This window comes from Etheostoma spectabile, chromosome 16 (genome assembly GCF_008692095.1).
Source record: "Etheostoma spectabile isolate EspeVRDwgs_2016 chromosome 16, UIUC_Espe_1.0, whole genome shotgun sequence".
In the NCBI taxonomy this organism is placed as follows: domain Eukaryota; kingdom Metazoa; phylum Chordata; class Actinopteri; order Perciformes; family Percidae; genus Etheostoma; species Etheostoma spectabile.
Window position 1 is genome coordinate 16,126,846 of NC_045748.1, and position 14,231 is coordinate 16,141,076.

Sequence of the window (14,231 nt, forward strand, 5' to 3'; positions counted from 1 at the left end):
ATACAAGGCATAAAGACACAAAGGGAACACACACGGTATGCATTGAGAGTAACACAAAACTATTAGCGGTTAAAGTCAGTGCTGGGACTAACGATTATTTTCATGATCCCAATTATTGTCTTGATTAATCTTTACGGTCTGTAAAATGTAGTGTAAAAAAATGTAGTGTAAAATGTAGTGTAAAAAAAAAAATAGTGTAAAATGCCCATCACAAGTTCCAAAAGTCAAAGTCGACATATTCAGATTGCCTCTGTTTGTCCTCTTTGACCAACAGTCCTGTTGCGGCTGTAAGCAGTCCAACATACTGCTGCCGCGAGGGACTAAACACTAAACTGAGAGATGCAATTGCACAGTGTGGTGCGCTCGAGGTTGTATTGCAATGATTTTGTTTGTCTTCTTCCACAAGTAAAATACAATTAGCACTGCAGTTAACAAATTATAAAGTAATACCTGGTGAGTAAAAAGTGTTGGCTCCCAGGCTCGCCCCCTCTGTCAAATCCCAAAAAACCCAGGTGAACAGGGGAAGCAAACAAACATGTTATCACTTCCGCTAAAACCGTGATGAACACGCCCACCACCTACAACATAGGTGCACAATGATAAATAATATAAATGAGACCATAAAAAACATACATTATGTGGCTCCTACAGGTCCTAAACCAAAAGATATTTAGGGTATATTCATAAAAAAACTATAAAAGTAGCAAATAATAATATTTGACAAGGTAGGACAAGAGGATTCATCCCATTTACAGTTTCAATTTTTTGTAATTGCATATGCAAATTAGTTAAATGTCATTATTTTTTGGTTACTGCTGTTTTCTCGCATGACAACAGAGTGCAGTTAATACAAGCATTCGGCTCCTCTGATCCACTTTTTCTATATATTTTAAGTATTTTCTTCTTTTCTTTCTAACTCTCTTCTTCCCTGTTTTTTCCTTTAAACTAGTGGAGACTCCAAGTTACTGGAAGAGGCTGTCATCCCCCTCGCCAAGATCCTCAGTACGTTGACTATAATACAAATATGCTTCATGTGTGTTTTTATTTAATTTCTCACTGGCGAGTACCTTGGTCAACTGAACGTCTTCAGACTTTAAATAAAACAACATAAACATTTGTTTCTTCCTGTTGTTGTTTGCATGCCAAACGTTATGATATGGACATTTTTTGGATGTTATGTAATGCTGCTGCTAAGTTCTCTCCTGCTTCCCCCCACCCCCCAGTTGAAAACAATCCCAGAACGGGAAACTTTGGTGCTCTCGTGCGAATTTTCCTGGGAAGAACCAAAGAGCTGAAAATCTCCACAGAATGCCAAGAGTGAGTATGGTAACTTCAGAGGAGAGAATGAACTCAGATGACTGTGTTAGTAATGATAGACCCTGTTCATGTCAGTGTTTGCTGTGCGGGGGTGCAGTCCAGTTACTGTTTGATCACCCACAGTCAGGGAATCCTTATATATTTACAAGGGGGGAAACATTAAAGTGGTTGTAGTTTCACATGAGAAAACTGCTGAGGTATAACCATTAACACATGTGGCATTATCCTGCACTCACTGCCAACCTCCATTTCCACAGAGATTGACCCTGCCCAAGTCACCAAAATGCTTTGGGTGGGGTTTGGGTTTGACTCCTCATTCTCTATTAAACATCATTAGAGGTTCAAGTTATCGTTCCCCATCAACTCCCATTAATTTTTCTCACATTTCATAACACATTTTGTCCCATAACCAAACCTATTTTTTACATTTTCTGCTAACATAATTGGCATCGTGTGTGTGTGTGTGTGTGTGTGTGTGTGTGTGTGTGTGTGTGTGTGTGTGTGTGTTGTGTGTGTGTGTGTGTGTGTTGTGTGTGTGTGTGTGTTGTGTTGTTGGTGTTGGTGTGTTGGTGTGTGTGTGTGATGGTTGTGGATATGTTGTGAAACATTGTGGCTTGCACTGGATGCTTCCAATCATTTCTTGTTTACCTCCCCATTTGTTTCGCAACAACTTTATCCCAATATGGTGTGTGTATATATAGTTGTGTAGTATAATTACATGCCATGGTGAAGACAATGGCATGTACTCACCATTTTTAATATTCAGATTTTACACTGGATTTGATTTTATTTGGGCTTGTGTTTTTTTTCTGTGGGATTTTTCATCTTCACATTTTAAGTAGTAAAAAAGGAGATGCATGTGATGTACAGAAACTCAATGGCTACCAGTGAAGTATGGTGTTATTATTTGAGAACCACCAGACTGTCGCTACTTTCGAATGTTTCAAAGTATGCTCCACTGGTTCTGGTTAGTCATGTTATAACTCAATGCTTCATTAATTTGGCATGAGGAAATTAACTCAAGGGTTAGGGTCCAGTTTCTATGTAGTTTCAGTAAACAAAGTACACAAGGGATTTAAGTGAGCAACTCTTGAATAAATGTGTATAAACTATTAACATTTAAAGGAACGTGTTACCGAAAGTTTGGTTAGCCAAGCGTTCCTCTATAACTTAAGGGTAATGGCACATCGCCATGTCCTTCATAGCATTTATTTCTGTCACAGTGCAATGATTAACCTTGAAGAACGTGATGTCCTATTTTATTTTTATTTTTTGCTTCTCTTCCGCAGTCAGCTGTTTATTTGGCAGGCGCACAATGCACTGTTCATGATTCGCTGCCTGCTCAAGGTGTTCATCAGGGAGATAAGTGAGGAAGAGCTGCACCTACAGTTGTCCTACCAGGAGAGGGCACCAGGCTCCTGTGAAGGTGAGCGCCGTCACAGAATGATTTTAGAAAAGGAAGGTGTGTTACAGGGAGATTGAAGTGGAGCCACAAATTACATAAAGAAATAAGTTTCATAGGATTCAATAAGAACAACAATTTTGAGTAAATACCTCGTTTTGTACGTATGGGATGACTCAGAGCTGTGTTGTCTGAGACAAAAATGATGGTGATTTAAGTCTGATTTAATTTACACATGAGTGTACTTATACGAAAATCCACATAATCTGCTAAAAAATCTTATGAGCAACATTCTTGAAAGTATTTGGCTCCCAGTAGACTTATACGGTGTGAGTTATTAGAATATAGCCACGAGGGTCAAATGTGTAACACTTTCCCTCCTACCTAAAGAGAGATAAGAAATTGGCTTTTTAATTGAGCACACATACCCCTGGCTACTGACCTGGATCAGCTGTCTCTGAGAGACTCTGTTACTAAAAGTCTGGATCTGCATCCACTGACTGCACATCTGGCTTCAGCTAAGTCTGAGCTAAGTTCCTCACTAAAACACTCTGCAAATGTGTGCCTATAGACCTTATCTGCTGTGTTAGATGATCATTATAAAGAATCTCTTTGTATCACTGCAAAATTATACAGAGCTAATTATAGCATGTTGAAAGTGGTACAGGGAAGATAAAACACAGTGTCTGCAGGTTATGTTAAGTTAAAAAAAAAAAAACATACAGTACAGAACAGTCTTAACTGTAATTTGCAGAAGTCTTAAGTATTTTTCTCTTGCCTGCTGTAGGGAGTAATACTGGTTATAAAACATTCATGTGTCCAATTGCTGCTGTCGAGAGACGTTATACACCTATTAACAAAGAAAGCGGCGTTGTTGCGACAGTAGATTGTGCTCACAGCTGGATGTTCAATCCTTTTTTTGGAGACCAATAGGAACAGTAGCTAGGAATCATCCCATAATTGGGCTAATGTCAATTTTAGAATAACTTAAATTGATGAATCATATTAATTTGTTCAATCCATCCCTAATTTTCTGCCGCTTATCTGTGTCCATGTTTGCGTTAAGTTGAGTAATTATATTTTAAGAAAGTATTGCTCTATACTGCTCGGGAGTACTGGAACTGTGATTTAATAAGAAGAAGTTCTAGGCCATATTGTCTCTCCTGGTTTTCCATCATACTTAAATACATGGGCCAGTATGATTGCGAACTAGGTCTTAAATTGCATTCTATGTGGCATTAAAAGTGTCTGAAAAAGACTTCTATTTAACTCAGCAAACCCTGGAGATACCCTGTAATCCCAATTAGCTAATTTATCTCAGTGTCATTCCTCTGTACAGTGAGCGTGAAATATGGATGATGGGAAGGGTAGAGAGGGGGATTGGTACAGTGAGGCCTGGAAGGAGCAAAGAGAGACTATGATCAACAGGAGGCTACCATAAATGTCTCAGATAATTAGTCCCTCAACCCCTTGTGTAGAAACAGGCAGCGAGGACCTCCTGGAGGAGCTGTTGTCCAACCTCATTCACCTGATCGTAGAAGTGCCTCTGCTGTAAGTACTCTGTGTGCGTGCGTGTGTGTGTGTGTGTGTGAGATATATATGAGTGTGTATGGTTGAATCAAACACCCCATTGTGTTTTACATAAACAAAAAAGGTCACGCATGCAACACTGTAGTGACATTTTAGCTCTCTACACAGCAGGTTTTCTACAGTAATGTCACCATGCCAATTGTTCAAGATCACTTGTTTGACATCATATTATCAGCTTAATATTCACTTAAAAATATCCAGTATTGGTGATTTTTGTGCAGTTTCTTAGCCCAGCCCCTTTTTTAATTTGAGTCCATTGTTTTTATTCATGTTTGTTGGTTGTTAATGTGTATAGGATGTTAGTCATTTAGCAGTTTAATGAAACGCAGTTTTGGAAAAGTTTGGATGTGTAACTCCTTCTTTGCGTGCTTAGACTGGCTCATCCGCTCCTCTATTCACTAACCAAGAGAAGCTGAAATCCATTAAGTTCAAACTAAGAAGAAGGTTAGGCTTGGACGTCCATATGTTTTACTTCCAGAGTCTTCAGCCAGACTGATGTGCTGGAGCTCTGAGCTGGCAACATGATGATGAATAAAGGGACAAAAGAAAAATAAAGGGACATGACTAAGAGATGTTTCTTGTTTTGGAAGAAGAGAAAAGGCTTAAAATGAAAGTTGGATTAGGAGCAGCGCTAATGAGTGGAGAGGAGGAAACATAATGATTAAAAAAAAAAAAAAAAAGGAATCATACTTTACTCCCCATGGGCAGCGTACACGCTAACACCCTCTGCTTTTATGAGTTATAGTATGAATACATTTCAGTATGTTTACTCATTAACGCTCCTGCCTGCCACTCAGTCTGTCACAGAACGACAAGGATATACAGTCTGTACGTCTCTGTGGACAAAGTCTTCCTCTGCCGTGTCAAAACAAGTTCACAGAAACATGACTGACCATTGCTATTTCCTTGACGCAGCATCTTCTACTCTTCCTCTCTTTCCCTTTTTGTCTGTATTGTGTCATTTTAATCCCCTTCTCTTTGTCAACCCGTCTACTTTCTCTCTCTCCTTCTCTTCGGTTGTCTCCGGACATCAAACGCCTGCTCTTGTGTAAATGCGTTCAGCATTCCAACACTATTCATTGTTCCAAGCCTCAAGACCCCTACCTGTTTTTCTTCCCTCCACCACTTTGTGGCTGTCGGCCCATTTCCTCTGTACGTGCTTGTAGTTTGGATGGGAATCTTAGTTCCCACAACAACCTAACAGACTTTGGCACCTTTTGGGGCTTCATTTCACAGGAAAGATGGATGTCAATAGTTTGTATGATTTGTTTTTTTTTTCCCCAGTTAGGCAGTTGATGCATATTGACACTTTAATCAGAGTTTTTTTTTTTTGTCCACGCATAATGTGACATACCGTTAATAGAATTTTTTTTAAATCAAAATGTCAAAACCTCTCTGGCTCTAGCTTATCAACTGTGGATATTTTTCTTTTTTCTGCTCTATCATAATAAATTAAAAAATCTTTGGGTTGTTCGGATAAAACAAGCTCAACTTGGGCTTTGTGGATTTTACATTTCTTACGAAAAAAATCGAGATTAAGAAATAATACAAATATTTGTTGAAGCACTAAATGTGACATGAGTGTACATACACAAGTGATACTCTTTTCAGTGTAAGATGTAAATCACAATGACTGTGTGAAAGTGAAAAGAAACGCCATTGCCCTGTGTGTACGTGTGTAGGTGTCAGGAAGCAGGTAACAGTTAAGTTTAGCAAACATGCTTCAATGGAAGGATACTCCTCTGTGGCGGGGCCACTTTCCTCTTTGGAATCGCATTGTCTTTTGTACCTCGTTTAGAATGTGATATCAGTGTAAACAACATTGCAGATTAGATATAGTTTGTCAAAGTTGGAAATAACCTCCTTCCCAAAATGCAATGACTCTGTAATAAATAATGGAACAAATAGACTTATGACAGGCTTGCGTAGATATCAGGCATTTTTATCTGTTGGCTTTTTCTCGTCTTTTGTATTGTCTTCATACCTTTTTTAATTTGTAATATAAGAGTGTAATGTATTCACATTAACTCAACATGCATCTGTCTTTTCCTGTAGTGACATCACCTACAGCATCCTGTTTGAAGCAGTGACCACGCTGATGGTATTCTTCTCCTACCAACTCTTCCACAAAGACATCCTCCGAGATGGATTAATCTACCAGCACATTATGAAGGGACGATGGTGAGAAAACATACACACAAGTTTGTATTCCACTGAAGACTGCCAATATCTTAAATCACCAAACAGTAAATATTAAAACTACATGGCTAAACATAACCCTTATCTTAATCAAGACATCAACACTAACCATAAAAAAAACCAAAACTAAATGTAAATTAAACACATAAGGGTGGAATAATTTTCTAAAATGTCCACAAGTTTCTCTCACTTGCCTCTGTAACTGGGTCGTCCACAATCTGTCGACGACTTTTTTTTGAACGCAGGCCCAGATCATTTTGGATCTCCTCCAATCCAATATGGCACCGTCTGATCCAGCCTACTGTTCATCTATCCAGACTCTGATACTCTTTGTGCTTCCAGACAATCTCATCCTGTCCAAACAATGTCTTCATGTGTCATTCAATTGGTACTAAAGGGGGAAAAAAGAAACAAATCTAGTCAACCAAGACCTTTGTGTCCACTGTGACCTTTTAGTCAATCTCTTTGCTGGAAAAACCAGCGAGTCTCTTTTATTTTATTTTTTTTATTTTTTTTAAATGATAATAACCAGAAACTTTAAAATGCAACAATGAAAATGGGGAGATAGAGTAACAGTTGCTTGGATTTGACTTTTTTTTTTAGCATTTAGCCTAATAAAAGTAAAATCAAAGCTTGACCTGTACTTTCAAATGGTAATGTGTTTTAACACTGAATGCATTTTATTGTAGAGTAGTGTAATTTAGATGAGTGGACAGGGGATGATGGATGATTTACTTTTAGGGCTCTCACAGCATAAGACCCAAATTAGAGCATTTTGTCTGAATTGCCACTGAGCTAGAGAAAGGCTTCCAAGAAGCCACTGTTGGCAAAACAGATCTAAAATAGTTTTGCTATTTGATCAGTTGAGAAAGCAAGTGCTGTGTGTGTGTAACATGAAAAAATGTGATCTTGTATACTGCCAATTACATTCATGTCACTCGTTTAGAGAGAGCTGATGTGATCAGCAAAGAGTTGAGTCTGAAATTGAAACCTGATATGGACACCTGTGGACTGAGAATAGGATCTCTGTCTGTCTGGCTGTACACACAAAACACCCACCTGCATGTACATGTTAGAACATGTCAACCACTGGCATTATTGACAGATAATTAGGTCGCTTTCACACTTTGGCTGTTTGGTCCATTTAAAACCAACCCTGGAGCATTTTTTCAGATAGTCCGGTTCGTTTGGGGTGGTGTGAAAGCTCATTTGAACTCTGGTGCGAACCAAACAAACAAACAAATCTGTTCCAATTATAAACGGCGATCTCGGTTCACTTCCAAGTGAACAAGAGTTGGGTTCACTTTAGGTGATAAAGCAATCAGACTCAAATACGGGGAGTGAACTAAAACAGTGCATTTACTAGCCTGCAAATCAACCTTGCACACAATTTACAGGATAATGTATGATTTAAGGGATGGTAACTTTCAGATCTATAAACTATTCTCAGCATACATTGCTGGTTGTCTTTGTCACAACACATCATCATCCCTCTCTCATCAGGGCCGCCCACTCCTCTGCTTACATTGTTTGCCTTCCAACCAGAAACAAACCCCAAGATGTTTTAAATTGGGTGTTGCTCGATTATTTCTAAGACCAGAAGTGTTGGCAAGTTTCACTCTGATATTCTGTCCAATAAACAAGTGACCATTTCCACCATGTGACATTTGTTTAGATTTGGTGCGTTTGACAAAGTGCAGTATGAAAGCTAACTGAACCAATGCAAAAAATGCAACAATGTTGGCAAATGAGCCAAACATTTTTTTCCTTTGAGGTTTAATAAAGGTAATACATCAAAAGGTTGGGTTGTGTTCATACTCTTAATTAGGTTGTATACAGTGGGATATAGTTGGGATTTCTGTTGAGCAGGTGAGGAACAGCTTTTAAGGCCACAGGACTAGAATAACCTCTGGGCTTTTATTTTGAAAAAAAATAGCATTTTCAGTGTTCTATAGACACTCACATAATTCCTGAAATGTTGGAAGACCTCAAATATTATACCTCTTCCAAAGAAAGTGTGCCCTAATGTTGCCTGGTTTCCAGCTGTCTTTTTAAACCTCTCTCTCCATTTGTGTCTCTTATCCCCAGTTTGTCTTTAACCAGTCGACTGGTGAAGACCCTGCTCTATAATTTCATCAGGCAGGAGAAATGTCCACCTCCAACCCACATCTTTGAGCCAAAAGTGGAAGGAGGCCTGCTTTACGGCCTGGCGTCAGGGGTGGCAAGTACGAGTACACACATTTACACACAAATAAAACCAAATTAAACCACAACAAAAGAGCAAAATCCATTTATTTGTGCAACCTAAATCTTAATATTAAATATATATATTAATTCACCACCACAATTGCTGAGTTATTGGGATACAAGTAGAGAAATACTCAGTTTTAATTTGTGCGTTTATTTTTCGTGTTTATTTTCAGTGGTAAAAAATGAATCGCATATTTTAAATGGCTACCTAACAACGTTTGCAAAGCTGCGGCCTGGTTTAACTTAGACCCAGCATCAGTTATTTTTATTGCATTGTATGACTGTAATGGACATCTTGCATGCAGTCAATATGGGTTTTCTTCCAAACTATGTGGCTTACATCAGTGGTTATGGCCTTTATGTGGACATGATTGGTCAGCTGTTTAATTAATTAAAGTTTTTTTCCTTTTTAAGATTGTTTCATTTAAATAAGTGATTTTTTTAGGGGGCTTTCAAGGCTTGAAACTATCCAGTATTTCAAAAGAAAATAGGACAAAGTCAAGCAAATATTGTGTAAGAGAAATAAACGCTCTTCATTATTATACTATTAATCATGTTGAGACCTCTTAGATTCATTATGGAGCCCCTTACATCTTACCTTACATCTTGTTGTAGTGATGTTGCTACATCTCCACACATCAAAACGAAGCTGGGGAGTAGAAACATCAGAAATTATAGGAGTGATGGTGAAATTACAAAAATAAGAGCCAGACAGTTAAAAAAATAAAGAATTGAGTGTGATGTTTTTCCTTCGAGCCAACAAGTGAGAAAACGTATTAATCTGAGAAATGAAAGCGCCAGCCATGCTGAAAGCGTGTCTGTGTCTATGTCTATGTCTATGTCTCTGTCTCTCTCTCTCTGTGTGTGTCTGTGTGTGTGTCTGTGTCTGTGAGTGAGAGATGCATGTTAGTGTGAGAATAGGGCTGGGTTTCCTCCACAGATAAATGCACATTGTCGTTTGTTGGTGGCAGATTCCTATCAGTGAGCCATTGCATTCAACCCAGCTTGTCTGTAGCCAGTGATCGGCCCAATGAGTTATGGTGCCCTGTTCTGTAATCCCCTAGAGCCTGTCTGTCTGCAGCCGCCTCCCTTATACACACACGCACAGACCAACAAAGACACAAGTGCTCTTATACTCGGAGCTCGGAAACAACACTTGTTTTCTTTCTCTGTCTCTCTGTCTCGTACATGCACACAGTCATCAGGGATTGGCAGAGTGTACATTTGAATTAGAATTTTTAAAATGGGTGTATACACGGGTGTTGTTCTATAGTAACAGTACGTATCAGTAGAATTATTTTAACTTTGCAGCATGAGCAAATATTCAGCCAGTTAAAAGGGAGCTGCACCAATTTTACACTTTAAGGTCTATTTACTAGTCATGGTCAGTATAGCACAGGTGGTGACATGCTTTTTATTCCGCGATCGCCTCCTATACTCCACTGTACTCTGTTTTACTTGTCTTAACTGTACTGTACTCTGCTCTACTCTATTCAACTTGACCCTTACTAACTCTATTCTACTCTCCTCTCTTCTACACTACTCAACTCTATTTCACTTTAGTGGACACTCTTCTTTATTCAGCTTGACTTCACTTGACTGTATTCTACTCTCCTCTACACTGCACTCTACTCTATTCAAATTGACTAAACTTGGCTCTTACTTACTCTATTCTACTCTCCTTTCTTCTCCACTCTTCTACTGTACTTTATTTCACTCCACTCTCCTTTACTTTATTTTGCTCTACACTCTTCTTTTCTATTCAACTTGACTCTACTTAACGCTTACATTCTCTATTCTACTCTACAGTATTATACTCCATTCCTTTATTCCACTGAACACAGCTCTACTCTTCTCTATTTGACTTGACTCTTACTTTGTCTATTTCTTTCTCCTCTATTCTTCTCTCCACTACTCCTCTTTACTTTATTCTCCAATTCTTACCTCTCATCCATTTTCTTCTATTCTGCTCTACTCTATGCTACGCTCCTTTTGTGTGTTTGCACGTGGTAGCTTTGTCTCACATGCACACACAATACTATTTGAGTCACCCGTCTGCCTACAAGCAGACAAACATGAAGATAATTCTTTTGCAATCATCATGTTTTTACATTGCTGCCGTAGAGAGGCTCATCAGCTCTGCTTCTTGTATAGTCCAAGGGCGGTGGTCCCAATCTACTCTATTGATAACTGGTGACTGCTCCATAAACACAGACACCTTGTTAGATCTACATTTATGTCTGTGAGGTCCTCATTAGTATAGCACATGTAACAGAAAACAAGCTGGTCACCCTGGGTTTACGTTTTAGCCCTAGTTTTTTATTATGATTCTGATAAATCTTTCCAAGTCTGTGGAATGTTTTCATACGTTATGTCTTTGTCGGATTGCTTTTGGATTAGGTTTGGATGAAAGTGCTTTGAGCATATATTTTCATTTGTGTGAGATTATGAGAGTAGTGTGTTTGTTTATTGTCTGTACAGCATGTTTCCCCATGTGAATTTTTTGGATAATCGTGTTTTTGTGTGCGTGTGCACGCGCTTGGCCAAGGTATTGGTCTGATGTCATATTTCATTCAGTGTTATGCAAGTAAATAAGTAAGTAGCACATTCTGTCTGTCTTTGTTCATCAGACGTTCACATCTCTGTCTGCACTGAAGGGTTTTTTTCTCTGCTGTGACACATTTCCCACCTCAGCTCCCTACTCTGCACAATGTTGTATGTTACATGTACCAGAGAGTTTAATGGAAAAACACAACAGAGATTTTGTCTCTTTTGGTGATGTCTATATATACTGGTGAGTTATTATATCATTTTAGTGGTCTGCTGCTTGGTCTGTCACCCCACCACTTTGGTCCAGACTGAAATATATCAACAACTATTGAACAAACTACTGGGTTGCCATGACACTTCTATGGATATTAATGGTGCAAAGAGGATCAATCTAATCTGACTTTTCCTTTAGCGCCACCAGTAAGTTCAGACTCTCATTTTTTTATGAGAAATATTGTTAATGGATTGGCTCAAAAAATTGCGCACACATTAATGGTTCCCAGATAATGTATCTGAATGACTTTGGTGATCCTCTAGCTTTTTTTCTAGCGCCATCATCAGGTCAGAAATGTAATTTGTCCAATACTTGATTGACTGATTTATGACTAAAATACCTGAAACTAATGGAAATCCTATGAGCCACAGTTGTACTTTGTGTTTAGCATTAATTAACAAGTGAGCATGCTAAACTAAGGTGGTGGACATTATACCTGCTTAACATTAGAATGTGAGCTTTGTCATTGGGAATATGTTCACGTTAGCATTTATATTTAGTCACATAGTCTTGTTTTTTAATAATTGTTTGAAATTCCAGTTATTTACTCCATTTCTTATCTGAAACAATCATCTAGATGTACAGTATATACTATTATGGATTTCATATTGAATACAAAGTAAATACATTTAACCTTTTAACTATCAATGTACTATTGTGGATCATAAACATATGCACAGAGGAGTGATCCTTTTGTGTTAATATGAATGTATTGTGGCGTATAGCAACTGCATAGAGGGAATCAATGCTACAGAAAAATCGGTGAACTTTCCTCAAATATAACCGGGTACATTGCAACTTAATTCCCGCTGAAAAGAAGTACTGCAGTGCTTATTAAGGAAAGTAAGGTAATGATCATCATTACATTACGTTCCTCCACTGGAGCGTGTGTGTTAATACGCTTCTGGATTTGGTACGAGTCATGGTTGGGTGAAGTAGATGTCAGGGGGGAAGATGTGAATTTAGAAAGGATGGTTTACAGCTTGTGTCCGAATATTTGGAAAGAGTGCAAATATTTGTGTAATGATAATTTGGTTTGAATATAGAAGTTGACTTTGTGCCAACAGTGATGTCTGATGCTGGTGAATTATGTAAGACTACACAGAGTGTTCTGTCCTAAAACTAAGGCGTAGTCAAACATTAAAAGCTAATTGCAACAGAAATCGTATTGTGTGTGTGTGTGTGTTGGTGTGTGTGTGTGTGTGTGTGTGTGTGTGTGTGTGTGTGTGTGTGTGTGTGTGTGTGTGTGTGTGTGTGTGTGTGTGTGTGTGTGTGTGTGTGTGTGTGTGTGTGTGTGTGTGTGTGTGTGTGTGTGTGTGTGTGTGTGTGTGTGTGTTGTGTGTGTGTGTTGTGTGTGGGTGGCGTCGTCAGTCACACAGTAGGATGCCTTCACTGCCCCCAAGTCCAGATTCTGATTTCAGTGTGCCAGACTGTGTGTCCGTGTATGACCTTCTCTTTTCCTCACTTTCCCCTTCCCTTTCCTCCTCTTCATGTCCTCCTCCTCTTTTTCCACTGGGCGGCTGGCCAGGGCCAGAGCAGGCCTAAGCAGTATAGCATTATTGGGTTTATGTGGTGGGCAGGCAGACAGGCTGAGGGAACCAAGCCAGACGGATAACAAACAGCACCCACTAAGGTAAAATAGGTGGTGGTGGGTGGGTGGGGGGGGGACTGTTGGGCTAGTCACTGTGGTGCCAGTGATGAGATGAACCTGGCCCTCTCTATCAAGATCTTGTTTTCTCTTACACTTCTTTCGGAGCTGTAGAAGGACAGAAGAGTATCGTGTTTGGAGAGAGGGAGAGACAGTCTGATGAATTACTAAGTTATGACTTGATGGCATTATTCTCACATTAAGGAGAGTGTGTGCAAATTTGGACAGATACATTTATCTGCTCTTCCATCCTTTGCCACTAGATGGCAACACATCTACTCCCCTTCTCCTCAAATTCAGTAGCTTCAGTAGTCTCTCACTAGTGCTTGATTCATGCCTTCTGTGTGGCTAGACGTGGAGGAGCCAGTGGCTGTCATCTGTGTACCTTGGTGTTCATGCTTCCCGTGCTTGTCATGACGCCTGAAAGCACAGGCCCTTCTGCAGCTCTGTAGGAAATTCATCTCCCAATCACTCCCCTAACAAGAAAAACGAACCCAACTCCAGTTGGCCAGCAGTTCCAGTTTCTCTTTGTTTTGTGGCGCCGTCTATGTTGTTTCAAATTTCAGGTGCTGCAAATGATCGTGCGTGACTCCATTGTGCCCATTTTGGCCTTGATAGCATCAGTCTGACTGCACATACTCTTTTGCATTCATTTCCCTATGAAGCATAAATCAGCTATAAGGATGAAGAGCTCTAGGTTGTAGAAATACTTTATAAGAAGGTTGTCATACACAACCAGTCTGCTTTTAATTACTGTGTCCTGCACAGTTCCATCTACTTATCTGTTGTACTGAAACGGAGCTCTACAGTTCTCAGGCCAGCCTTGAAATATTTTTTTTCTGTACAATAAACGGCTATAATCAATGTAAAACAAATATAAAAAAGTGTAATGAATGTAACACACACTGGACAAAAATGCGCAAACCCACCAGAAAAAAAGTCATATAAAATGAGACACTAAAGAAATGAAGAAATTTTAAGAAAGGCAACATCAAAAAGAA

The 14,231-nt window shown here is 39.1% G+C and overlaps 1 protein-coding gene across 1 annotated transcript in view; it reads left to right on the plus strand.

Annotated features, from left to right (window-relative positions):
- dym (dymeclin) overlaps positions 1–14,231 on the plus strand; it is a 53,129-nt gene that overhangs the window by 3,627 nt on the left and 35,271 nt on the right. The window contains 6 exon segments of the mRNA XM_032539984.1: positions 950–1,002; positions 1,224–1,317; positions 2,607–2,743; positions 4,198–4,270; positions 6,365–6,490; positions 8,597–8,733. Coding sequence (XP_032395875.1) covers positions 950–1,002; positions 1,224–1,317; positions 2,607–2,743; positions 4,198–4,270; positions 6,365–6,490; positions 8,597–8,733 — 620 coding nt within the window.